General features: G+C 43.3%; 4 protein-coding genes across 18 annotated transcripts in view; 1 reads left to right on the top strand and 3 right to left on the bottom strand.

The window, feature by feature from the left end:
* Positions 1 to 152: 152 nt before the first annotated feature.
* On the bottom strand, positions 153 to 13,750 carry ewsr1b (EWS RNA-binding protein 1b). Of its 4 annotated transcripts, none has more exons than XM_027006236.2 (16): positions 13,662 to 13,750; positions 11,145 to 11,181; positions 10,659 to 10,707; positions 10,223 to 10,358; positions 9,851 to 10,040; positions 9,060 to 9,307; positions 8,311 to 8,485; positions 4,049 to 4,086; positions 3,597 to 3,629; positions 3,349 to 3,464; positions 3,111 to 3,240; positions 2,100 to 2,213; positions 1,643 to 1,775; positions 1,341 to 1,426; positions 763 to 970; positions 153 to 499 (listed from the first exon to the last, which is right to left on the bottom strand). In XM_027006236.2, exons 1-16 carry the CDS (start codon positions 13,687 to 13,689, stop codon positions 463 to 465), a joined length of 1,758 nt encoding a protein of 585 aa, XP_026862037.2. In that variant the 5' UTR covers positions 13,690 to 13,750; the 3' UTR covers positions 153 to 462. The 4 variants fall into 4 exon arrangements, with proteins under 4 accessions (XP_026862037.2, XP_026862039.2, XP_026862036.2 ...); XM_027006238.2 differs by having other exon boundaries at positions 9,117 to 9,307; positions 10,223 to 10,361; XM_027006235.2 differs by having other exon boundaries at positions 10,223 to 10,361.
* Positions 5,306 to 8,304, bottom strand: LOC113574986 (claudin-23-like). Its single transcript, XM_027006244.2, has one exon. It carries the CDS (start codon positions 6,752 to 6,754, stop codon positions 6,110 to 6,112), a length of 645 nt encoding a protein of 214 aa, XP_026862045.2. The 5' UTR covers positions 6,755 to 8,304; the 3' UTR covers positions 5,306 to 6,109.
* rhbdd3 (rhomboid domain containing 3) lies at positions 13,134 to 18,356 on the top strand. Of its 3 annotated transcripts, none has more exons than XM_027006239.2 (5): positions 13,134 to 13,599; positions 13,683 to 14,066; positions 14,149 to 14,290; positions 14,392 to 14,646; positions 17,723 to 18,356. In XM_027006239.2, exons 1-5 carry the CDS (start codon positions 13,404 to 13,406, stop codon positions 17,883 to 17,885), a joined length of 1,140 nt encoding a protein of 379 aa, XP_026862040.2. In that variant the 5' UTR covers positions 13,134 to 13,403; the 3' UTR covers positions 17,886 to 18,356. The 3 variants fall into 3 exon arrangements, with proteins under 3 accessions (XP_026862040.2, XP_026862041.2, XP_026862042.2); XM_027006240.2 differs by having other exon boundaries at positions 17,726 to 18,356; XM_027006241.2 differs by having other exon boundaries at positions 17,670 to 17,828.
* Positions 18,357 to 20,354: 1,998 nt separating this feature from the next.
* The window catches only part of emid1 (EMI domain containing 1), a 65,819-nt gene continuing 62,069 nt past the window's right edge, over positions 20,355 to 24,104 (bottom strand). For 7 of the 10 annotated variants that reach the window (XM_035529949.1, XM_035529955.1, XM_035529954.1 and 4 more), the window contains 2 exons: positions 21,688 to 21,778; positions 20,355 to 20,703 (listed from right to left, as the gene is read on the bottom strand). In XM_035529949.1, the coding sequence (XP_035385842.1) occupies positions 20,567 to 20,703; positions 21,688 to 21,778 (228 nt within the window). In that variant the 3' untranslated portion in view covers positions 20,355 to 20,566. Of the gene's footprint in view, positions 20,704 to 21,687; positions 21,779 to 22,011; positions 22,097 to 24,104 lie in introns of all 10 variants that reach the window. The other 3 variants (XM_035529957.1, XM_035529952.1, XM_035529950.1) reach the window with 1 other exon arrangement.

The following is a 24,104-nucleotide window of genomic DNA, read 5'->3' on the forward strand; positions in this document are numbered from 1 at the left end:
GCGCGGGGGTTGCGTGCCTTGCTGGCATTAGAAGCTGCTTTGAAACCAATTAAAAGCTCTCAGAAGCCAAAAACTGTTGCCCATATGGATAGTGAGGATTTCAGCTAATGAGATCAATGCAAGGAATGTAATAATGAGAAAAGTGAGAAGAGTGAAGAGAGTTGAAATTTTTATTTTAAAAAAATTCTTGAACAGTACATTTGGTGGGGAGAGGAGTAACATGGTATAAAATTAAGAGTATGGAATTTTCTAGAATGAGAAGAAACTGCAAAACTAAAAGCTAAATAAATGATAAAAAGCAAAAGCGAAAAGATGTTACGTGCCAGGGATTTGATAGCCATGTATAAATATGGACTTCTAAATTCTAAAAAAAAAAGAAAAAAAGACCCATTTAAAAAAAAAAAAAAAAAAAAAAAAGACAACCCTTTACAGAGCTTGATTACTCCTTGCGCGAGCAGTAGTTCAGTAGGGTCTGTCCCGGCGTTCCTGACGATGATCCCTACAGAAAGCAGAAAAACAGCTTAAAGAACGACCCCCATGGCAGATTCTGACCACTAACATTTTGATTACATTATCAACAGAGAGCAGATACCAGATCAGCCTTACTTACTGAAACACTAGGTATAAATAAATTAAAGGGCTCATTGTCTGTTCCACTTGTCAGCGTGTCTGAACTGAACACCTGCTGCAGGTGTGCTGGGAACAGAACCAACAGAAAATGAGGCGTGTGATGGTCACCCAGAAGCTGGGCTGGACACTGACCTCATATCCATCTTTCCTGGGGGGCCCATTCCTCTGCGCCCCCCTCGATCCATGGGGGGTCCGCCTCTGAAGCCTCCACGCTCCAGCCCTCCCCGGCCACCCCGGAAGGCCCCTGGTTCACCAGCCCAGCCCCCACGCATGCCACCGGGGCCACCACGATCCATGCCCCTACCACCACGAACCATGCCACCTCGGCCTCGCTCCCCACCTTAGGAAACAAACCAACCATCATGTACACACAGTCTGGCTTAACCTAACTGAAGAGCTTGAGTGATGCTGTATTGCTAACAGCATAATTAGCTTCCTCAGAATTTTGGGGTGAACTATGATGGGGTAAAATGAACAAGTGCTGCAACCACCACCACCACCACTTTGAATTGCGTCTGTGTATGCTATACTGCTCTACAAATAAACTGGCCTTGCCCAATATGAACTACGTGTGCTTCCTTCTAGAGGGGAACTAGTCTGGATCAAACTGGAGGGCAAACATTTTTTAAAGCTCTCAGTTACCAGGTTCCCTCTAGTCATTTACTCTCAATCAAAAAAATAAACTAAAATTTCAGTTGTTCAGCATGTACCGGCAGGGGGTGCCACTCCCTCAGGTTTAGGAGCTTTGCACTGGTTACACTCTGTCCTCCAGGAGAAGTTCTGGTTAGCACAGCCACTAAAATCACACACACCACAGAAATAGCAACATAACATACTTTGGTTTGCTTGTTTTGGATCCTTGTATCTAGTTGCCTCTTAGTGCATAATGTGCTAACAACAGGCAGGGGTATGTGTACACATCTTTTCAAAAAGATGAACAGGAGTTTTTGCAGAGAAAGAGTTTAAGACAGCCCTGCCTGTGTCTCTCAGAAAACCAGACAGGGAGACTCACGGGTTTGGACACTCCCAGTCTCCAGCTCTCTTCTGCACATTGTTGCCCCCTGGTGGTCCAGCCCAGCCCATGCCACCACGCAGGGCCCCACGGGGAGGGAAGCCGCCTCTCTCTGCTCCTCTTCCCATCAAGCCTTTCCATCAGACGTGGGAAATGAGTTATAACCACAGTGCGGCTCACATGGGAGTAATAACTAGGGCCATCCACAAGTAGAAACTTTGGAAAAGAGACCCTCCACCCTACTGCCACAATTTCGTGTTTGTCTACACATTTAAACTTTGTTTATAATCAGTTTATCAAGATGCATTTAAATAATAATATTATTATTATTATTATTATTATTATTATTAATATTATTACCCCTGACCTGACAAAAGCTTCCTGTAATTACACACACACTTGAGGCAAGTAAAAGGCTTGAATAAATACATTTCAGTGTCCCAGAGAAGTGTTTTACCTCCACGCTCCATCATGTCTCCCCCTCTCATGGACATGCCCCCTCTCATGGCCCCTGGTACCACCTTCCTGCGTGCCATCGACACGTTCAGTCGCCGACCCTGAAACTCCTTACCTGCAACACAAATGACATTGGAGTCAGACCACAAACACAACTGAAAACAAGTAATGGAACACCCATTTTAATTCAGTGCAGTCTATGTTCACAGGCCATGATCACTTCCCACAAATCTGTAGCAGCTGCTCATAAGGGGGGGGGGGGGGGGGGGGGGGGGGGGGGGGGGGGGGGGGGGGGGGGGGGGGTAATTATTCAGTACCATTTGCAGTCAAGGTCAGATGACCATAAATGGAGCTCACTGCTTCAACGCCTCCAAATTACATTTTATACTCATGAAAGGACATACACAACCCAAAGCCATTTTAAATGTCCAAAACCCCGCCGCCCCAAACCACCCAACACAGCAGAGCGACTTACACCGTGTCACGTGACTCATCACATGAGCCAGAAGAATGAAGATGAATTTACACTCCAAATAAGCATAGATCTCTGCGCATCACATGTAATCCATCAGGCTTCACAGTGGTTTGTAAGACTGATGACCAGTTACAGTGAAAGGTTTCACTTTACTAGAGATGCTCGTTGTTGGCTGACTGGTTTTGCAGATAGCCCATTATCTTGAATTTCAGTTTTGAAATCAGCACAATGGTGGTGTCACTATCGTGAAAACATTTTTTCATTCAGCATCAGAGAAATGAAAGTGGCATTGTCTGATTAACTAAAAAACATTTCATTCAAAAAGAACTGAAAAATAGAAATAAAAAAACCCAAACCAATAAACTATATAGTCTAGACTTTTGAAATTTATATAAATGCTGAAAAATAAAAATATAGCTTAGACATGCCTATTTCCATTTTGTTTTTTCAGCCCAAACTATCCCCTATGTAATCTGCCTTGACCCAAACATTCCCAATGGACCTAGCCACAAGCAGGCAAGTCAGGAGGAGACTGACCATTAAAATAATCCACAGCGGCCCTGGCACAGAAGGGCTCCTCATAGGAGAGTGTGGCATCTCCCTTTGGCTTGCCAGAGTCTTTATCTGTGTAGATATTGATCGCTGGCTGGCCAGTGCGGCGGTTGATCTGAGACCAAAAGGCAACAGTGAACATAACTAGCAACACATGCAGAACGTGAATGAGAACTTTAGAGCGCAGTGCTGTGAGCAACGGCCCTGCTGAAGCAACACTTACCCGCAGGGGCCCACAGTGCTTAAAGAAGTCAGCCATTTCAGGCAGTGTGGCATTCTCAGTGAGCCCAGTGATGTAGATGGTGCTGTTTTCTGAATCATCCTGCTCTCCTGGGTGACCTGAGCAGAAAAGGAAAAACGTGAACTCTAGGAGAGAACTCACTCGTGCATCGTAAACATCCCAGAGAAACGACTTAATGAAATCATGCAGAACAACCAAAACAACAGCTGGCAAGTCAAGGTGATACTCACCCATCTCACGGTCCAGTCCGTCCCTCATGGGTCCTGGTGTTTGCAGAAATGGAAGAGACAAAAAGAAAAAAAAAAAAAAAAGAAAAAAAAAAAGGGAAAAGCAATTAGACCCAATTGGACTTTCAGCGGTGCTTTCCTGGCACCAGTATTTGAGCAGTATTTGGTAAATTAGTTGCCCATGAGTTTACACTTTTTTTTTTTTGCCCCGAGTAGACTGGAAATAAAACCATTCTTTAGTGAATGATGCCCGACTCAAAACTCTGATTCAAAACAATTTAAAAAATGAACCCCATTTTAAAACTCAGACACCCGAACACACTTCTTTACATGTTTGTGAAGAGGGCGGTAAACTCAAATGTGACACCAATGCAAGGTTCTCTTATGGGCTCGCAGACATACATTCTCTACAGTAAACTCAGAAGTGGACTAGCCAGTGTAATACTCTAACTTACCACCAGGCTTACTGAAGCCACCTCTGTCCCCAGCCATGCTACGAATGAAGATATGAAGGTGAAATCCCATTTAGTCTTGAACGAAGGTAAAACGCCAAACAGGGTATGGACATAAAATGCTCTCCCACTCTTTTTTAATAAATAAACCCAGGTAATACCACCTCAAAGAGATCTCTCATAGCAAGTGTGTTGACTTTTTAAGCATTAAATCCTATTTACAGTTTTTCTACATCAACCTTGTTAACATAATGTACACTTTAAAGAGTAACAAATAATATTGATAATGAAACAGTGCCAAGTTTTACCCATTACACAAGGGATAAAGGAATGTCAACACAGCTAATCAATAACCTTTCACCATGAGTTCAGTACTGAGTTTCATTATAACAGGAATAAATTGAAATAGGTTAAAATACAGTTGATATTTTTAAAGCGACCTGGTAATTAATATAATATTGAAAACGTACATATGAACGTCACACAAAGTGGAAGGGGGGGGAGAAACACCACACAAAAAATGGACTCTGGTTGTAAAAGGGGAAAAAAAACAAACAAAAACAAAAACAACTCTTGAATTGAGCAAGACCGCCTTCACCCCTTGGACTTGCTGGCTTTGAAATGGAAAGAAGTACTTAAAGTGCAAGTACTGATGTTCTTACATGGATCTCTGCTACCTGTAGCATACAAATATGGACAAACATCATTAAAATAAGACCTTGAAGATGGAAAAAGTGAATTACAACAGATTTAACAAAGCTGTAAAATGTACCTGTTTAGTAGTCATTTTAAATATCTATTATGATCTTTCAAAATTTACAGTATTTAAAATTATACCTTAAAATGTTACCAAGCAAGAAATTAGTAAAGAAATTTTCAAAATGTGTAAAAGTTGCATCAATCAGTACAGATTTACCTGCTTATCTTCTGTACCTAAACACATTTGTATTAGGAATAACAACAGTTATAGACACGCACACACACACACACTTTCATACTTATATACACCCAAAACTATGTTAGACTGAGTCAAGAGATCTTAACTGCTTATGGCTTTCAACCCCATGCATGGTAAATAAAACCCAACTTCACTTGGGTGAAATTTTTTTTTTTTTAAAGGTATTCCTTCTCCCTGCCTCATTTATATATATATATATATATATATATATATATATATATATATATATATATATATATATATATATATATATATATATATATATATATAAAATTGGAATAAAGGTTTTGTTGATTAAAATATATAATTTTATCCATAACCTAATGTCCAGAGTTTTTTTCCATTTAGTTTACACCCATTGACACCCCAAATTTCATTTAAAGAAAAAGGATGGAATCCTAAATCACCTCAATATTTCTCTGAAATAAGAAACAAGATGAGCCCCACCTGGTTTATACAAGATTAGAGCATGTTTTATTTTTATTTCTACAAGTTGAAATAAAAATAAGTGTGGCTACATCCAATTTCCTACAAGCTTTAAGGAGAAAATGAATAATTGTTGATCAGTAGCAGAATAACAGAACTACTTTAAAAGAAAATAAAAGCGGGGGGGGGGGGGAAAGGTTAGCAAGTGTGGCTATTAAATGTAATCCACAAGTAAACATGATTAAATGCCACAGTACATTTCCAAAAGGTACTAAGGAAAAATATTTTACAGAAAATTCTTGAATTCGGTCAGTGATCATTCTCAGATGTTCACAGAAAGACCCTTATGATCAACACCAGGTGTGGTAGATAGACACTGGCCAGCATCAAAAGCTCAAGGCAAATTCTTCAAAACACATGTATGGAAGAATTTTTCAGATTCCATAAGCCTAAAATTCTGATGCTACCAGTCCATGTCCTACAATTTCAGTTACAGTAAACAAGTCAAAAAATGGCAAACCGTGACAGGGCATCCAAGTTAGTCCCCTCTCCTCTCATAAAACAGCGCTGGTGGGTGCTTTATTGTATAAAGTTTTAAAAGGAGTCCAAATCCTGTACTACATTTGGTCCTCTGGTGAAGCCCCTGCTTAATGGGAAGGTTGCCACACTACATCTGCTCATTATGCCGTGATCTTCCAGAAGCTCAGTGGCACCTGTGTGTGTGATGGGGATCCATCTGCAGGCTCTCTGCCCCCATACCTCCACACTGACATGAACATGACAAAACCTCCCAGGATCTCCATGACGCCTCCCAGATAACCCAGCGTAATGCAGTAACCCATGTGAACGGTGGCAGGTGGGGACTCCAGGTCAGTCAGCAGGTGAGCATACCATGCAACAGGGATGACCGTGAGTAGCCCTGAACACACGATGACAAAACCACCGAGACACACGCCAGTCCAGCTCGGCCTCTCAGTCCAACACCGCACACCGAACGTCGCCACCGTCATGCCGACCATGGTCATGAGCAGAGACGCAGACATCATTCTCTGTGCCGTCTCTATGATCTCATTCTCAAAGTATCCTTCATACACATGGTTACAAAGGACAAGGCTGGAGTCCAGGGAGTGCTTGCAGATGTGCCATATTCCCTGGTACACGACCACTTCAGGAGCTTCTCCGCTGATGTTGTGCATGGAACGCCAGTTTGGTGCCACTGTGCTCGTCAGGCTCAAGAGCCAACCGCACGGCACCAAGCCAAAGCCAATAGCCACCATTCCTGGAAGCATGATGCACCTGCACCTTCCTGCACACAGCTTCTCCATCCCTCTCGCCCAAGGAAAAACCACGACACGAAGCTCGCCGTGCTCTGCAAAACGTTCTAAATGAGTTCCGCCCAGAACACACAGCTCTTTAAAAAAAAAAGAAAAAAAAAAGCACCAACACCTGAACGAAACTTGGGAAAGGGAGGAACCCACAAACGCCCATGCTTGTGAAAGGTCATGCAACAGGTTTTCAACAGGCCTCAATAATGCCTTCGTTTTCCACTCAGGTTCTCTTACAGTCCAGAGGGAGAACGGATAATGCTAGCCAAAGGACACAAAACATTACAACCTGAACATATGGAATTTCCCAATCATTATGTTAATACAAAGCCCTACACATCCCCACAAGGACTGTAATATAAAACACTTTCAAAACCTGAGGCACCATTCACGACTGCTGAAAAGATTTGTGCAATTCATTGCATCTCAACCCAAGCTATTGCTAGACAGCATATTAACATGGAGTTTAGGGTTTGTTTGTTTTTTAATCCAAGGAGAGAAGAAAGGAAAAAAAAAAAAAAAAAAAAAAGTTCCCATGAACGCAAACTAAACATCTGTAAATGGGCGATTAATCAAAGTTAACATTAACACAAAGTGAGCAGCTAAGTGCGTCAAGAAAACATCTAGAAATGATTGTCATTTTGGAGCAAAGCAGCATACAACCGAAGTCCTTCCAGATGTGCTGCATACTGCTACTTAACTGTAGTTTTTAAAAAAAGTAACAGATGTAACGCACTTCACAAATAAATATAATCACTACAGTATATAAAATAATTTAATAAACAAACAAATAAATAAAGTGTGTGCGCACGCATACGCACACACACACACCTAAGTGGTGGTAGCTGATCCTGGCAAATCTACTTAAAGATCAACGGTTTGAAAGCAAACCAGGACACCAGAACCAAAGCTAAAAGACAGTGCAGTAGTGCAGGGACATGCAGTTTACTGTAGTTTCACCAGTGGCTGGAGGTTGTTGGGTTGTTTTTTTTTCCCCTGCAGCAACATATGCAGCCCTATTTTCTTGTTTAATGATAAAGCTCATATCCAGTGCATTTTGAGCAGACACTCTAGACAAAAAAACAAATCTTCAGGAAAAAAAAAAAGGGGGGGGGGGGATACGACGACACTGGATTTTGATTATAGACCAACATCTGCCCTACAAAACTCCACACTGGGTCAGAGCCACAACCAACATTGGAAACCTGTAATTCTGTCGACAAAATTACTCACAACAATTCCAATGTGACAAAGTCCATGCCTCCTTTAAACCTTAAAAATAATTCTCAATAAAAAGCAAGAGTGGATCCCCAAATTCTCATGACATTAGATGTAGGTAAAAGGCCATTTTAACACCAGCATTCATCATCCCCTTTAAGAACAAACCGGCAGTCCAAGGAAATACTTTAGTGACTCAAATGCAAAAAGTCTTAGAATGTCCATTTTAAGTAAATGGCTCCTATTCAGAAACATAAAACCCGCTGAGTGAATCAGCTCCAGTTCGGCTATTGCCTTTTGTATTTGAAGGGGCTAATAGCAGTAAAAAGAGAACTTACCCCATGCCCGCACGGCCCATAAGCCCACGGCCCCGGGGGCCTCCACGCAGGCCTGCCCGCTCATAGCTGTCCCGGCCTGAGCCAGAAGGGTCCCCAGGCCCTGGGAATGCCCCGCGTGGGAGTGACTGCTGCTGGGAGGCAGGGTACCCGCTCACACCACCCTGACTATAACTGTCTGCAGGAGAGAGCAAGCACAACAGTGCCATTCAGCCTGAGCCACAGACATGGGTCCATAATGGACTAGTGAGAAACAGTAGAACAAGCAGCCCACAGCAAGAGGAAAGACAATGCGTCACATCAGAGAAAACAAGAATCTAAACCGACTACGTCGAGATGCAATAATGTACACTTCCAGGTACACTTGATGTTCCAGATTTGAACAAAAGCCAAAAAATTAGCATGGAGGATAATTTTGGCAGGGCTGTATTAGCATGTCAGAGCATCTGCACCTTGCCTGTGTGATATTTAGTCAACTGCAGATTATTTAGAGTGTTTAAAAATGTTAAAACATCTCGCAAAACAGCGCCAAAATGCTGTAAGGCAACTCGACACTCAAATCACAAGTGTGAAAAGTGGTTGTTGGGAGCAGTGCCATATACGTAAATATGACACCGTTCAACTATTTAACCTGCCCTGAGTTTTATAGAAAGGATGTCTGCAGAAAGGTACCCCTTCAAAAAAAGACGCCTGCTATACCTCCTACAAGCATTATTCCGACCAAATATTACCAGCAAAACAGATCAACGTACTGTAGTGTGGAGTCTGGGGGTAGCTACTCTGTGGACCGCCATGCTGGCTGTACTGACTTTGTGGAGGCTGGCTGTAGGTGCCGTCCGGTTGCGGGGGGTAAGCCACAGACGGGGCCTGCTGGGACTGCACGTGGCCATAAGCGGACGGTTGCTGTTGCCCCCCGTATCCAGGCTGCTGGGTCTGGTATCCCCCTTGCTGCTGGGAGTACGCTGCCTGGGTGTAAGAGGGCTGGCTGCCAGCACTGTAACTGCAGTGCAGAAAGAAAATGGAGAATGAAGAGAGAGAAAAAAGATGGAAATATAGAAAAGCAGAAAGCAAGCAAGACAAATACCCTTTTGTTAAATGATGCAAAAGGGCATAGTCACATTGACTTTAAAGCCTCCTTCAGGAATCAGCGCTGGAAACGGACTTAAAGTTTGCCACAGACAGCAAGTGTTAAACTTACACATGGTACATTCTACATGTTACCTGAAGGGCTTCCTGCACCTTAACCGTACCAGGCTGCTTCTCCACTTTCAGCAACTCCCGTTTGAGAGTGCAAAGAGCTGAGGGACATGGCTGCACTAATCTGCTCATCTGCCAACAGTTCTGCTTCTACTCAGTTTTGCATGCCTTTGTCCAATATCAAAGAAACCTAATCTGCTGACTTTACTAAAAGCACAAGCTCATTCAAAAAAGAGACATGCTGCTGTCCAGCTGCCACCACAGGAAAACAACCATACAGAGCTGCTGCAGGAGATTCTGCAATACCATCCCAATCATATAGGAATATGGGAACAGGTCCAGGTACCTCTGTGCTGCCGAGGCAGCAGGCTGCTGGCTGTAGGCCGAATATGCAGGCTGAGTGCTATAGGCCGGCTGGTTGCCATAGGAGACCTGCGGAGGAGGGGCAGTGGTAGCGGTAGCATAGCTGCTAGCCCCATAGCCCTGAGCAGGCTGGCTGTAGCTCTGAGCACTAGGCTGAGGGACACCATATCCAGCTGTGAGAGATAATGTTTTCAATTATAACAGCTGTTGTATAGACAGACATACTAAAGGAAACCTAAAGACAGCTGACAAATAAGGAGTGGAGTTTTAATTAAAAAAAACCCCAAAAACAACAACAAAAAACAAATAAACACTTTCATTTGGTGTGTGTTTGTAACTGGCAATTTGGACAAACCTGGTGTGGCTGATTGCCCATATGAAGCTCCGTACTGCTGTTGCGCATATCCAGCAGCAGAGGACGCAGTTTGGCCATATGAAGACTCAGTGGCAGAAGGCTGGGTATACGAACCATACTCCTGCTGAGTATAAGCCTGCTGCCAAACAAAGAAATGGAAAAAAAAAAAAAAAAGACTCAGATTTGACCATTCCTCTCAGTAATCCAGTACAAACAAGCACATATGAGGCAAAGTGCATCACACTCATGTCATTACATTTATGGCATTTAGCTGATGCTTTTATCCAAAGCGACATACAATTATAATTACAACTTGAGCAATTGAGGGTTAAGGGCCTTGCTCAGGGGCCCAACAGTGGCAACGGTGAAGCTTGAACCAGCAACCTTTCAGTACAAATGGACTAATGAACTGATCAGCAGTACTACAAAAAGTTACCTGTGTTTGTCCGTACCCCTGAGCGGGCTGGGCCCCATATGAGCTGTACCTGTACACAAAACAAAACCCACTCACTCACAGCCATTTATAACCTCTGTGTAATAATGTAATGCTGGACTTCCACCATCCTGTACAGTTTCAGGTTTTCCTAGCCTCAACACCCCTGACCTGGCTCATACAGAAGTGATGAAGTATGTTAGGTGTGCTGGGATTAGGGGAAAATAATGGGGAATTTTGAAACTGCAAGGCAGTGGGTCACTAGTACTAGAGTTGAGAACTCCAGAGAGAGGCTGTTTGGTCTGTCTGGTCCTGGAGCAATGCAACCACCTCTCTGATTAGGTACTAGGGAAAACCTGACCATGGGTACTTGATACAGGACACTGGGAGAGACTGATCTGTGATGTGCTCGTTTTAGTCAACCTGAACTGAATACAACTCTGGGACCACGATTAGGAAACACTGGTGTAGAGAAAACAGAAAACTTACGCTTGTTGGGCACCAGCCTGGTTGTAGCCACTGTAATCTACCAAAGAAACACACAAATTCAGTAGCTGTAATCTACAATAGCATTAAACAGATTGTACTTCCTGTAAGCACCCAGTGCTTTCACCAACAATGTTAAGAAAACATCTATTAGTTTAATTTACTTTTCTATACATTAAAAACATACTTCTATGAATGAACCCACATAAGAGGTAAACGTGTTAACAATAAGACCAGGCACATGCTTTGACACATGGGTTTAAACAGCATTCCAAATCATCCATATAACAAAGTTCCCACCAGCACCATGGGCTTGGAGGCTTGTATGGGTGAAGAGAGAACCCTCTACTAACAGAACCAGAAGTCACAGCACTGAAACAATGATGTTCGTAGTTAAACACGGATGTGTTTTGTAGCAACACGATGGTAAAATGATGTCATAGTGCAGTTGTCAGAAACGGGTACTTCCCCTCAAAGCAGTTAGACCTTCGGGAGGACGGTCGGTGGTCATTTCTCTCAACACGACTATAACTACGGATTGACTAAAGTGACGTCGATTTCTCACTCCCCGACCGAAGGCTAGCATTTTTTAAACGTTATTTACATTTATAGAGAGAAACAAGCACTGTTTACCCATCCTGACAAGACGAGAAAAACGTTTACCAAAGCATAACATTTCTGTTGAACGTACCAGATGTATTCAACTTTCAGTACCAAACAATAGTTTGGCTCGAGACTACGCTGTGCGGGAAATGTCTTCCGCTTTTCTTCAGGGGTGTGTGTGTGTGTTTGTGCGTGTAAAAACTGATATTTGACTGTAAAGCGTCCTTGAGTTCGAGAAAGGCGCTGAATAAGTGTAGCTAATTATTATTATTATTATTATTATTACTACATTATTATTATAAAATAAGCACACCAACAAGTGCAGCCGAGCTCATTTTTGGTGACTGCCCTGGGAGATTAGCACACGGGTTACACTGGAAGTGATAAATTAGCCTAATAGTGCATGAACCAATTTAGATTTATAGTTAGCAAATATAAAACTACCATACTTTCTGAATTCGGAATGCAATCAGCTACAGCCACATCCGATAGCGTCACGCAAGACATGTAGCTAGATAACGCCATCTATGCATCCATGTTAAAATGTTAAGACTAGTTGCATACAATCCTCCGATAGTTAGCTAAAGCTAGCTAACCAACGCTAGATAACCTAGCTGGCGTGGCAAACACGTTTGGTCTGTCTAGCTAACATTTAAATAGCAGCTACTCCTTTTCAGCTAGTAGACGCCCACCACTTAACAGAGAAAAATCACGGCCCCTGATATGACAGATGTGTATATGTATCCTTAGCCAGTTAGCTACCAATTTGATCCAACGCGCACATCGCGTCTTCACGAACAAACGGCTGGGCGGCAAGTTAGCTCGTGTAGCTTAGCATAGCTAGGTGGCTAGCTCGCGAGCTGAAGTGTGCACGAGCGAGCTAGCTACCTTAGCTAAGCTAGGTTACACGTTTGACCTAAAAGAAGTCCGGTTTTTTTTTTTTTAAGGGTAGCTAGCTAGCCAATTTCTTCCAGAACGACTGGAATTTTATGTTGTTTAGGCATCTACACGTGTTCGACACGCGTTCCTAAAGTTTAAAGCCTTTTTCGTGAAATAGCGAACTTAGCGGAAATTGTAGCGAAATTTCGCCTGGAAAACGTTACTTACTTGAAACCGACGCCATATCGCTATTGTGTGACTGAACTGCGCATGCGCGGAGATAAGACGACCGTTAATACCAATGTTTTATACGTGGAGGAGGCACACAAACGCACCTTTTCATCTTACACTAAACGTTTTTGTTGCTAGATTTTTATATGATTGCGTTCAATTCACTTCACTGCACTGCACTGCTAATTAAAACTGGATGTTTTGATGAATATCTCCCGTATTTATATAGAATTATAAGCGTTCCTGAATGGTCTCGCCCAATCGGAAGTGTTCCTGTCAAAATAAAGTGAAAGGTCAAATGACAGTCCAAAAAGGTTCAAATCTTTAGACGTGTTCAGCGGTTATAATATTGCAAAACCTTAACAGTATCGTTTACACCTTGTTTACACGTTGATTTCAACATAATTCATCCAAAACATGTGCTAGTGACCTAGCTGTGTGTTGTATTCAAAATGCAAGCGACATAAACTTCACCTGACTTAACTCGTGCTTGCTTTGGTTTATGCATTTATTTGCTGATTTGGACTTCTGGCTCGCATCGTCAGATGAATGCATGCTTGTAGCAATACCAGATCATTTACCATGCTCGACCACCTGTTTTCGGTGTGGCTTTGGTTTGGCTCGAATCGTACGGGCTTCTGCAGTGGGACGGTCCTGACGCTGACCCTCATTTTGCTGGTTTGGCTATGTGGCATTCAAGCAAGCCTAAGCTTAGGACCTGGTGGCGAATTTCCCGGACTTTATGGTAAGGTGTATAGACAATGCTAACTGCACCAAATGCATCATTTGGGAGTGTTTTGCAAATACCGTTGTCGCCTTTGTCCGCAGACTTCATCTTCTACGCACTGAGTCACGAGGAGTTGACCTCCCTCCTCTACAGCGCCGGCCTCGTGCTGTGTCTCGGGCCGTGCCAGGAGAAGAGGTGGGGCACGCTGGCCTTCGTCGCGCTGTCTCTGCTCTCGGCCTCGCTGCTGCCTCCCGTCTACGCACTCTTCCTCTTCGTGACCGGCGATGAAGCCAGCAGAGTCTGCGGCTACTCGGCCACGCAGCTCGCGTTGTTCAGCGCGCAGTGTCGCCACGGGAGGCAGAGGCGAGTTCTGCGCTGCCTGCCCGTGTGCTCTTTACCGTGGCTGTTCTTGTTGCTCGACTTGTTTTTGCTTCCCAGCGCGCCGGGATTGCTGCACTTCTATGCCATTTGTCTGGGGCTCAGTTGTATCCTTCAACTCTGCTCAGGAGTTTTTGTTTTGGCTACGGTTGTTGTCCTGTCACCTTCATCCTTAACGTCGCCTCTCAGACAGTTCCGAGCTCATTGCCATACTGCAGCACATGGAGGGCTACGGTGTGTGTGCCTGCCTGCCCTCTTGGACCTACGTGTCTGTCGCCTCTCAGCTACCCAGCAAGTACCAGCTGCCAACCTATGCCAGCCCTACAAAAAGGTCATTCCCACCCTGCAGTCTGTTGCCAAAATAATTTATACTGCATAACATAGTGTACTTTCTGACGTTTTCTGGATTCCGGACATTTTCTTATGTTTCAGATCAGAACCTTATGCTGAGCCCTTGCATAAGGAACACACTGCACCTGCAAGCAGGTCCCAGTTGGAAGATCACGCCCAGCTGCAGCTGTGGAAATATTCTGGCCCAGGGTTGCCCCAAGTGCCTATGATGTCAGCAGACCCACAGCTATTGGAGGAGCAGATGCTAAGGGCGGGGATACTCGCGTCACTACAGGATGTACCTGAGGCCATGGCAGACAAAGTGGAACTTCCCAAATCCTCAGTTTCCTCATTAAGGTGCATGAGGTCAAATCTCTAACTTTTGAAGTTAAAATTGTCTTTTGGCAACTTGTAGTTAAATAACTAGTAAGCGTTAGAAGTGCCGAACTGGACAGCAGTGTGTTTGAAAGGCTGTAGCTGAGTAGTGCTGTCTTTTTGGAAGATGGCAGAGCACTTTTTTTTTGCGCGGCAGGTGCATGGTTTATGCTCATTCCAGTTACATTCGGTTTTTCTGCTCTTATTATCACTAGTAAAAACACATCTATGTTCCAGAGAAACCTACTTCCTGGTTTTAATATGAAACAATCAATAAGCATAGGTTTTACTCTCACCACATCAGTGAGGTAGAAACCTTGAGAGGAACCAAGACTCAAAGGGGTGGAGGGGGCATCCTCCTCTGGCTAAGAACGCACACTATAATAGTAACAATATAAATAATAAGGAGCAGAAAAGTAGTGAGGAAATTCATTTAAAAATAAGCAATCAATGTCTAGTCCAGTTTTCTAAAAGTTCTAGTCTGGTCGTGACAGTGTGCACGTGTCTGAAAACCATCCTGCACGAGAACGTTCCTCGAAGGACATGGAGAAGTAGTTGGCTGGGGTGGAGGTGTGGTGGGCTACAGCAGGGGGCATCGGGGGGTGTTTGGAGTAACCGTGGCAGCTGAGACGGGTTGAGGCTCACTAACATCATGACATCAGCGGTAGGTGTACCTCAGCAGAAAGAGAGAATAGATTAGACCTGTCCAGGTAGGAGGGTGTGTAAATTGGGGAGTTAGAATAAGATGGACTCTGGCATGTCTTGCTATGGCAGCACAGCTAAAAGGATCGAGCCAGAAGGAAATACAGGCACGAGGGCACCCTGGAACATCAGCACTCCGCCACTCTCAGTCAACAAACTTGAGTGACAGAGGTGAACTGACATCATAACATCCCAGTTTACCATAACTCTCAATAACCCATGGACCCCCAGATATACAGCCTTACCTAAGATAGGAAGTAGTTAATAAAATGTACAGATGGGTACAGATAGGTTTTCAGCCTAGCCTTATATTTTGAGACTGTTTCTAAGTCTTGAACATTTACAGGAAGGTTATACCATATTATGAGAGCTTTATAGGAAAAGGCTCTGCCCTCTGCTGTAGACTTTCTTATTCTTGATACTAGTGAAGAGTCTGCGCCTTTTGATCTAAGCAGACGTGGTGGGTTGTAATGCACTAGGAGTTCTCTAAGGTACTGTGGGGCAAGACCATTCAACGCTTTGTAAGTCATTAGAAGTATTTTAACCGATACAAAATTTTGCTGGGAGCCAATGTAACATGGCTAGCAGTGATGTAATCAGTTTTTTCTATTTCTAGTAAGAACTCTGGCTGCTGCATTTTGAACTAGCTGGAGCTTGTTTTGGCACTTAGTGGTACAGCCAGATAGTAAGGCATTACAGTAGTCCAATCTTGAAGTAATAAATGCATAGACTAGCTTTTCTGCATCAAGTGAGGAGAGCATGTTCCTAATCTTTGAAATGTTCCTAAGGTGGAGAAAGGCGGGCCTAGAAGTATTATTTACATGAGCTTCAAGCGAGTGACTGGGACTCATTTAGTAAAAGTTCAATTACTTCAGGTAGGATTTCCAGAAATTGTATGGGCAGTGAATCTAGTAAGCAAGTGGAGGATTTTGAGGGCGAGATCAGAGATGTAAATTCAGGCTCATGAATAGGTGTGAAGGATTCAATAGTCTTTTTTGGTTTGGTTGCTCTGATCTCTAAGTAGATGCCAGATTTCATGTTAATTCTCTGAATGTTATTTCTAATGCGCTAAATTTTCTCATTGAAGAAATTCATGAACTCATTACTACTATGTGAAGTTGTAATCTGAGCATTGGTGTCAGTTTTATTGTACTAATTGTACCAAGTAGAAATCTAGGATTATTTTTGTCATTTTCTATTAAGCACGAGAGATGAGCTGTTGGAGCGGTAATAAGTCCTTTCTGTACTTGAGAAGGCTCTGCTATCATGTGAGCTGGAAGACTACAAGCTTAGTGTGGCACCATTTACATTTTGCTTTTTGAGTGTTCTGTTTTAAATTGCAAGTGTGATCATTATACCAAGGTACTAATTTTTTGTCCCTAATGTTTTTATTCCTAAGAGGGGCAACAGCATTGAGTGTGCAGCGGAATGCTGATTCTAAGCATTCAGTCACTTGAATTTGAGGGTATCCCAGTCGCAAATTATAAGTCTGGGATACTCAATAAATCTGGATGCAGTGGTTGATGTTATCGTGCGTGTGGTGTAGTAGCGAGGCGAGGTTGCTATATTGTGGCCCATATGTAGTTCTAACGAAATGAGGGGATGGTCTGAGATGGTATTAGACTGGGGTAGTGTGACTATGTTCTCTGTGTCTATGCTGTATGTTAGTACTAAATCAAGCGTATGTCCACCAGAGACTACGTTGGGTAATACCAATTGATTCTAATATAAAAATAAAGGCCAAACTCAGAGGGTCTTGGGCACTATAAAAATGAATATTGAAATCACCAACAATAATGGCTCGTTCTACTAGAGTGACTAGATTAAAGAGGAAATCTGCAAACTCGGTAATAAATTCTGAGCAGGGTCCTGGTGGCTAATTAGTGGAAGAGACTGGACGGGCTTCTTATTGCTGGCTACATCGTTTATGCTAGTAAAAATTATTTCAGAAGACTAAGTCATAACCAGCTTTCTGGTTTATTCCTAGTATGTCAGTAAAAATAACTGCAATGCCGCCTCCACGGCCAGTTAGCCGAGGGCTGTGTACATAGCTGTAGCCAGAAGGATACGCTTCGTTTAAAGCTATGTACTCATTTGGCTTGCTCCATTTGGCTTGATAACAGGTTTCTGTTAGGCAAAGTACATTATATCTATGATCTGTTAGGATTTCATTTATCATGAGCGCTTAACATGTTAGGGATCTAACATTTAAAAGTTGCAGGCAGTGCTCTGTGAGTCAGTTACTTTAATACTAATTAGGTTATTAAGAGCTGTTTTTCTTGGTTTTCTGTATTTCTGCTTAGCTCGGGGAACAGACAGAGTTCCTCTTCCTGTTGCTATTTGCCCTCTCTGCTAGCAGGCTGCAGCAGCTAGAGAAGATGGGCTTCCCCACGGACAAGGCCGTGGTGGCGTTGGCCGCCACAGGGCAGCTGGACGGGGCCATCTCCCTGCTGATTGACGACCAGGTCGGGGAGGAGGCAGTGGTCATCTCCAAAGGGAAAAAACCTTCAAGCACTTAGCTCAGGGCTGCTCACGTGCTAAATCGAGGGACTGCTCTTTCAATAGGGATGAACTGAAATGCACCACGTCTGTCCAGGATGAAAAATACAAAATTCACATCATCAGTTGGAGCTAAACTGATCTGACTGTAATTTATTTGAGAGGCAAGATTTAAAAATCCCCTGGATTGGTTAAAGAAAGTGAATGTTATTTATTATTCTGTGAACTGGAGAGTGGTTACATCACAAGAAAAACTTATCAGGCACTGAACGTGTATTTATATGGAGGCCTTGTGTTACAGGGACATTGGTAGTCCTTCCAGCTGTAGAATAAGACCGGTGTGTGGAAATGAATGTTTTGTGTAATAAAATACCCAGACCCATGTTCCCATGGTAACACAACTGTTAATGTTTCTCTGAAAGAGGATGTGCTACATGGTGTAAGTAAAGGTGCTCCATGTATGTGTCTCTGCGTTTAAAAAGCAATCGCCACACATTTATTAAATTATAGCTACTGAGGTACTAAGAAACTTTGCATCTTTTGTTGCATTATCTTCTGAAGCAGCCTAATGAAGTCCTGTGTCTGATTCGTAAACATGGGAGGCAGGTGCAGCTGTAGCTTGTGTTCTCAGTACCTGTGTCAGCATGTACAAGTGAGGAATTCTGAAAACATGTCTGTGAAGGTTCTGTCATCCAGGTCACTGGATCGGCAAGTAGTAGCAAAGTGAATGGGACTGGATTATGTATCACCACAACAGTACATTCAGGTCCTGGCCATCTTTTACTGACTAAAATGTGATGTTTTATCCAGCTAGTGTAAAGTTCAGGAGCAAAGGTCAGATTGTGTTAAAAAAAAAAAGAGGAAAAAAAATTTATTATAGTTTTATCACCATTTCAGATGGTTACAATAAAAATCAATATTTAAAAAAAAGCCAAAAATGGAGAAAATACAAGTGATGTTACATGGATTGGCATACAAGACACAGAAAACTTCAACTGCTAATAATAATCTATAAATAATTAACATTTCTATAGTGAAAACAAAGACCATCAAAAGACAACTGGAAAAAGCAAGTCAGTTTAACGGTGCAGATAAGAACGATGGAAAGCAACACAGAGATCAAACATAAACGCAGGATTCAAGTTGCTCTTCCACTGCTGATCAGTGTGCGCTGAGGGCTGTGTCTCACCTGGGGCTCCTCCGCAGACGTAACCCAGGCTCAGATGGAACTGGCTAGTGTGTGTACTTAGAGTTTCCTCAATTGATAGAAAAAAAAAATCTTCTTTTGCTCAACTACTTAGGAAGTGGAATCTACTTTTGACTAAGTGAAGTGATTCGTTTTTTGTTTTTTTGTTTTTTTTTTAAATTGTTTTTTTTTTTCTTTCATTCACGTCTTGTGTTTGACTGTACTCTGCCTTCATCACATCCTTTAAGCACAATCAAATTTTCATAGTCGTACAGAAATGAACAAAGGGCACCCAAAGTTGATAGTTTGCAGTCGACTTCATTTGAATTGAAAAAAAACAACAACAACTTCATCAGAACTGGCAGACGCCGAGCCGTTTTACGCACGCTACCTATTTTACGCTCTTGTTTTGGATGTTCACTGTAAAGCAGGAAGTTTCTCATATGTATGTTTCCTGCCAGCTCAACCCTGCTCTGATGCGCAGTCTCTCCTGACAGGTGATTGCACATTTTTCCCAGTGAGAGATGGTATTTACGCATACCTGTGGATGGATCGCCAAACAGGAAATGGAAACCCAGATTGGTACAACAACTGAATCACATTGTACAAAGCAAGGAGTCCTGTGTGATCCAGTTCCATTTCAAAACTAAACACTTCAATTATAAATACATACATACAATACAGGCTACACATGGTGGAAGGATTTCTAGTTGGTAATAGATGATAAACTACATGCAACTTGTTTTCTCTTTGTGGAAATGAACACTACGACCCAACCGTGACACTAGACATGGGTGCTTGAACATGGAACGCTACTACAGTATCTTGGGCTTTGTTGTTGTGCTGTTGTTTTGCTTCGATTGGAAAGAGGAACGTGTCTTGCTCTATATAGTGCATTTAATTATATAGTTATAGGTTTACCAATTACAATTTTTATTTACTGTTCAAAGGTTGACTTAATATGTCCTTTTCCTGCTCACAATATACGTACTACCTTCTGGAAGAGAGCTGCTGAATCCATAAAACTTCAGTGATGTTTTACTGAAGAGGTTCTTTCTTCTCTCTTAAACTTCACCTTTAAGAAAAAGCATCAGCCTTTACCTTCCCCTTTACTATTTCAAATATTTATTCCTTACAGTTATTTAAGCACCAGTAGAATTCCTGTAACATCTTGTTTTAAAATCGGTTTTCTTTTTAAATGTAAACTGTTTATTTATTATTTAAATAGTAGTAACCAACAAGCAAAAGGAGGGCCAAATAATACATTATTTCTGCAGGGGGGGGGGGGGGGGGGGGTGGGGGTTATTTAGGACTTATTCCCAGTAGAGGTGGTTTGTCTTCCCTGAGGTGTTCCCCCCCCCTTCTCGACTGAATGGTATATTCTAAAGCAAGTATTAAATGTGAGTGGCTCTGTAGGAAGGTTATATTAGGGACTTGTACAGAGATGAACTTTGAGAGGCGTTGCCAGTCCGAGCCGGAAGGAAGTTTGACCCTAGACCCTTTGGAATACAGAAACTACTTTCCCGAGATCTTAGGCTCAGCAGGGATGGAGGGGGGCTTGATCCGGAATGGTCGTGACCCCGCCCGCTTGTTCCGATAGAACTCAGAGGAGGCGGTGGCAAACGGGCCATCTCCTGATCCCAGGTCAGGCTCTGTGGGGGAGGAAGAGAGAAATGGAGCTACTGCGGGTGGGTCTCCCAGTCTCCAGCCCAACGGCACACAGGAGTCAGCGGTACAGGGCACTTCAGCACTGAGCTTCCTGAACACTCTTCACAGAAGAGAAAGCAGCAAACTGGAAGAATCGCCCCTGTTTACAGTGGCATCTGTGAGGAACGAGACAGGGATGATTTGTCCTTTTGTCTCTGAATTCCATCTTTTTGGATTTGATATTAAATTGACTAAGAGCTTAAAGTGCAGAAGTTCATCTTTAATTAGTGGGTTTTTACATTTGTGATCTATGGGGAACCTTTCAGAAATCACAGCCTATGTATAAGCTATTGCCTTCAGTGCTATATCCACTGTATGGGACCACCAACTAACTGGCCAAGGTAAATTAAACTGTGATGTTTAATACTTGGTTGCAAAACCTTCTCAATCAATGACGGCCTGCAGTCTGCTGCTTTGTTTCAGGGGCTTGGAGAGACTACAGCCTCCGGAGATGAATCAGCATCTAGAATCAGCCCAAAGCATCTGATCTGCTGTCGTGCGTGTGAATGAATGCTGAAACGCTGGCTAAAACACAACAGAGTGGTCCATTGTCCAATCACTGTTGTCCAAACTGGGAGGGCGGTAACCATCACACAGTTCGTACTGTTGATTCAAAGCTGAGAGCTTGTACTTTAACTTCATAGTCATTATTGTTTCATTTGAAACCTGAGCCAAAACAACAAAAATGTTTACTTTCCATACAAGCTGTCTGTATAGTCTCAAACTTCTGTCTAAAGCCCTTTCTTTTTTTAACATTGGTGTGTCCCTTACAAAAGGGAAGGAGATGCAGGATGTGAGACAGTACACAGTAAAACACACAACCAAATAATGACCCTCCAGGACACTGCAACTGTCATCTTCCTGAGATTTCCCTTTCTGCATGTTGGTTCATTGGTTGTCCAGCAGAGGGCACCAGAGGTCAGTGTTACCTGGCCAGATGATCGCCTCCAGCAGCTGCACCCTGCGAGCCAGCAGCTCCAGGTCAGCCTGCAAGTCTTGGATCATCTTCAGACTAACGTCCTACCGAAGACCAAGAGCAGTAGCAAGCACAGAGGGGGAAGCATCAGGCATCGGGCTTCTGGGGTCAAGGGTCGGGGCTTCCATCCCTGAGTGTTCGTCTCCCGCTTACCCCGTTCCCTCCCTACACCTCTACATTTATTTCAAGAGGAGGAGAAAGGGGAAGCCTAATCTAACCCTTCTGGACTTTGACCTCTGAACTTAAAACCTGACCCTGCCTTTGGCTTCCTACTCACCATGGATACCGATCATAGTCTCGAGGATTAAAACCCTCTCGGCTAAGATCTTCAGCGCCTCACGGATTTGGTGTATCCCGTCCCCCTGCGGAGACAGATACAGCCGTCATGTTACGGGGCCGGAGCGGGACGGAGGGCTCGCCAACGTGCAAACAAGTCATTCAGTCACTCGGTTAACTCGGTCGGGATTAGCCGTTAAAGGGTTAAATATCCTAGTAATGACCCACCCCCCCACCCCGGGCCTTTCTCTTCTTGCATTTGTCTCATTCCCCTTTGGCCATGCTAGGAGGCTGGGGACAGCCCTAACGTGCAGGTGTCAGGCCACAGACAAGCAGGACGGCTCCGTCACGCCATGAGAAAGCATTCCCAACAAAACTCAGAGCCTGGTCCAAATGAGAAGCTTCTTACAGACCAAAAGGATGTCTTTTTTAACCTCACATGCAATAACTGTGTTTGAGAATTTAATACAGAACAACCAACAACCAGGTCTTTCCCACAGTGCAGTTCACATGCACTGTAGTATGTATGCATGCGCTCACATTCCTTCATGACGTAAGCCCTTTGCTAGAGGACGTCCTTACACCAGAGCCATTCAGTGTTTGTGAGGGCGAGACTGTCTAATCAGAGAGACAGAGGGAGAGACGTATTGTTCCTCTCATTATTTCTACAGTGTCGCCAAACCTCAAACATCAGCCATTTTAATGTGCCCACTTATAGTGTAAAACGTACATTTTAAATATAAATAATAATAGCACTCTTTTGCTGTGCAATATTTTGACATCAGCCTTCATTTCATCACAGGTTGTTTCGTGGTGATGTAGACCTGGTCCATGGCTCTGGTAGGCATCCCTCACAGAGGAGAATAAACGTGGCGCTCATGCACCCAAACAACGGATCCCCCCCCGAGAACAAGGCATAGCATTAGCAGCCCAGACAGTCCAGTGGGTCATCGATGACCTGGCCATGAGCTTAGCAAAGCGTTCTGAACAAAGCTTGTATAAAGATTAGTGAGGAAAGGAGAGAAGGAGAATGGGTACAGCCAAATTTTACAGGCTGTCTCGTCTACTGAGAAGGTCCCATTTATTTTTAACATGCTGTTCTGGCCTCACTAGAACTGGCAACACAGACTCGTATGCACGCAAAAGACTCTTGACTGTGGCTCAGATAGGCATGTGTGCACACGAGTGAGTGTGTGTGTGTGAGTATGTCTCTGTTGAGCCATTTATGGATTATTGGTAGTCTTTCATTCTAATGTCTTCAGGCCCTATGTGAGGCATTTATTCAGTGTATTAGGATCTCGGACTCTCGGAATGTAGATTTAGATGTTAGAAATGGGTGTGACTTCAGCGGGATACCACAGCAGCCCTGCGTCCATTTCAGCAGTGACGAAGTACAGGAATGATCAGAACAAACAGGCCATTTGGTAAGAGTAATGTTCATTAGAGCAATGTACATTAGAGTAATGTTTGTTAGAGTAATGTTCCTCAGAGTAATGTACACTAGAGGAAAGTTCTGAATGGGCCAATCGTAATGTTACTCTGTGGCTAATGTTCAGAACTAATGGGCCAGTCGTTAGAGTAATGCTCGTTAGAGTAATGTTTGTTAGAGTAATGTTCACAAGCAAGCAGACTGGGATGAGGCCATGCAGCAATGCATTGTGGGGCACTGGAGGATAGCTGTATCCACTCACATTCCCTCCCTTTAAGTTCTGCATTGGCCCTGGACCACCACTACTACCTCCACAAACATTAGAGTGCACGCAGGCTTTGGGATACACACAGCACACACATACCCACACACCCACACAGGATCACACGCTCGATTAAGGGATTATTTTAGTATCGTTTCAGATTTTGTGTTTGGTGTGTGTATGCCAAAACTGGAGGCCTAGAAAGTAACTGAGATGTTGCCATGGAGACAGAGGGCCAGACAAAAGAAGGAGTAACACAGGGTAAACACTCAGAGACATCTGCCCCACCACCAAAATAAGCAACAAACAACAATAAAGTAAAACAAACAACAAAAACAATGGAATTCCACAGGTAAAAGGTGCCCTTTCATACCAGCCTTGAACCTAGTCAAGATGTCGGCAT

This window comes from Electrophorus electricus, chromosome 9 (genome assembly GCF_013358815.1).
Source record: "Electrophorus electricus isolate fEleEle1 chromosome 9, fEleEle1.pri, whole genome shotgun sequence".
Lineage (NCBI taxonomy): Eukaryota > Metazoa > Chordata > Actinopteri > Gymnotiformes > Gymnotidae > Electrophorus > Electrophorus electricus.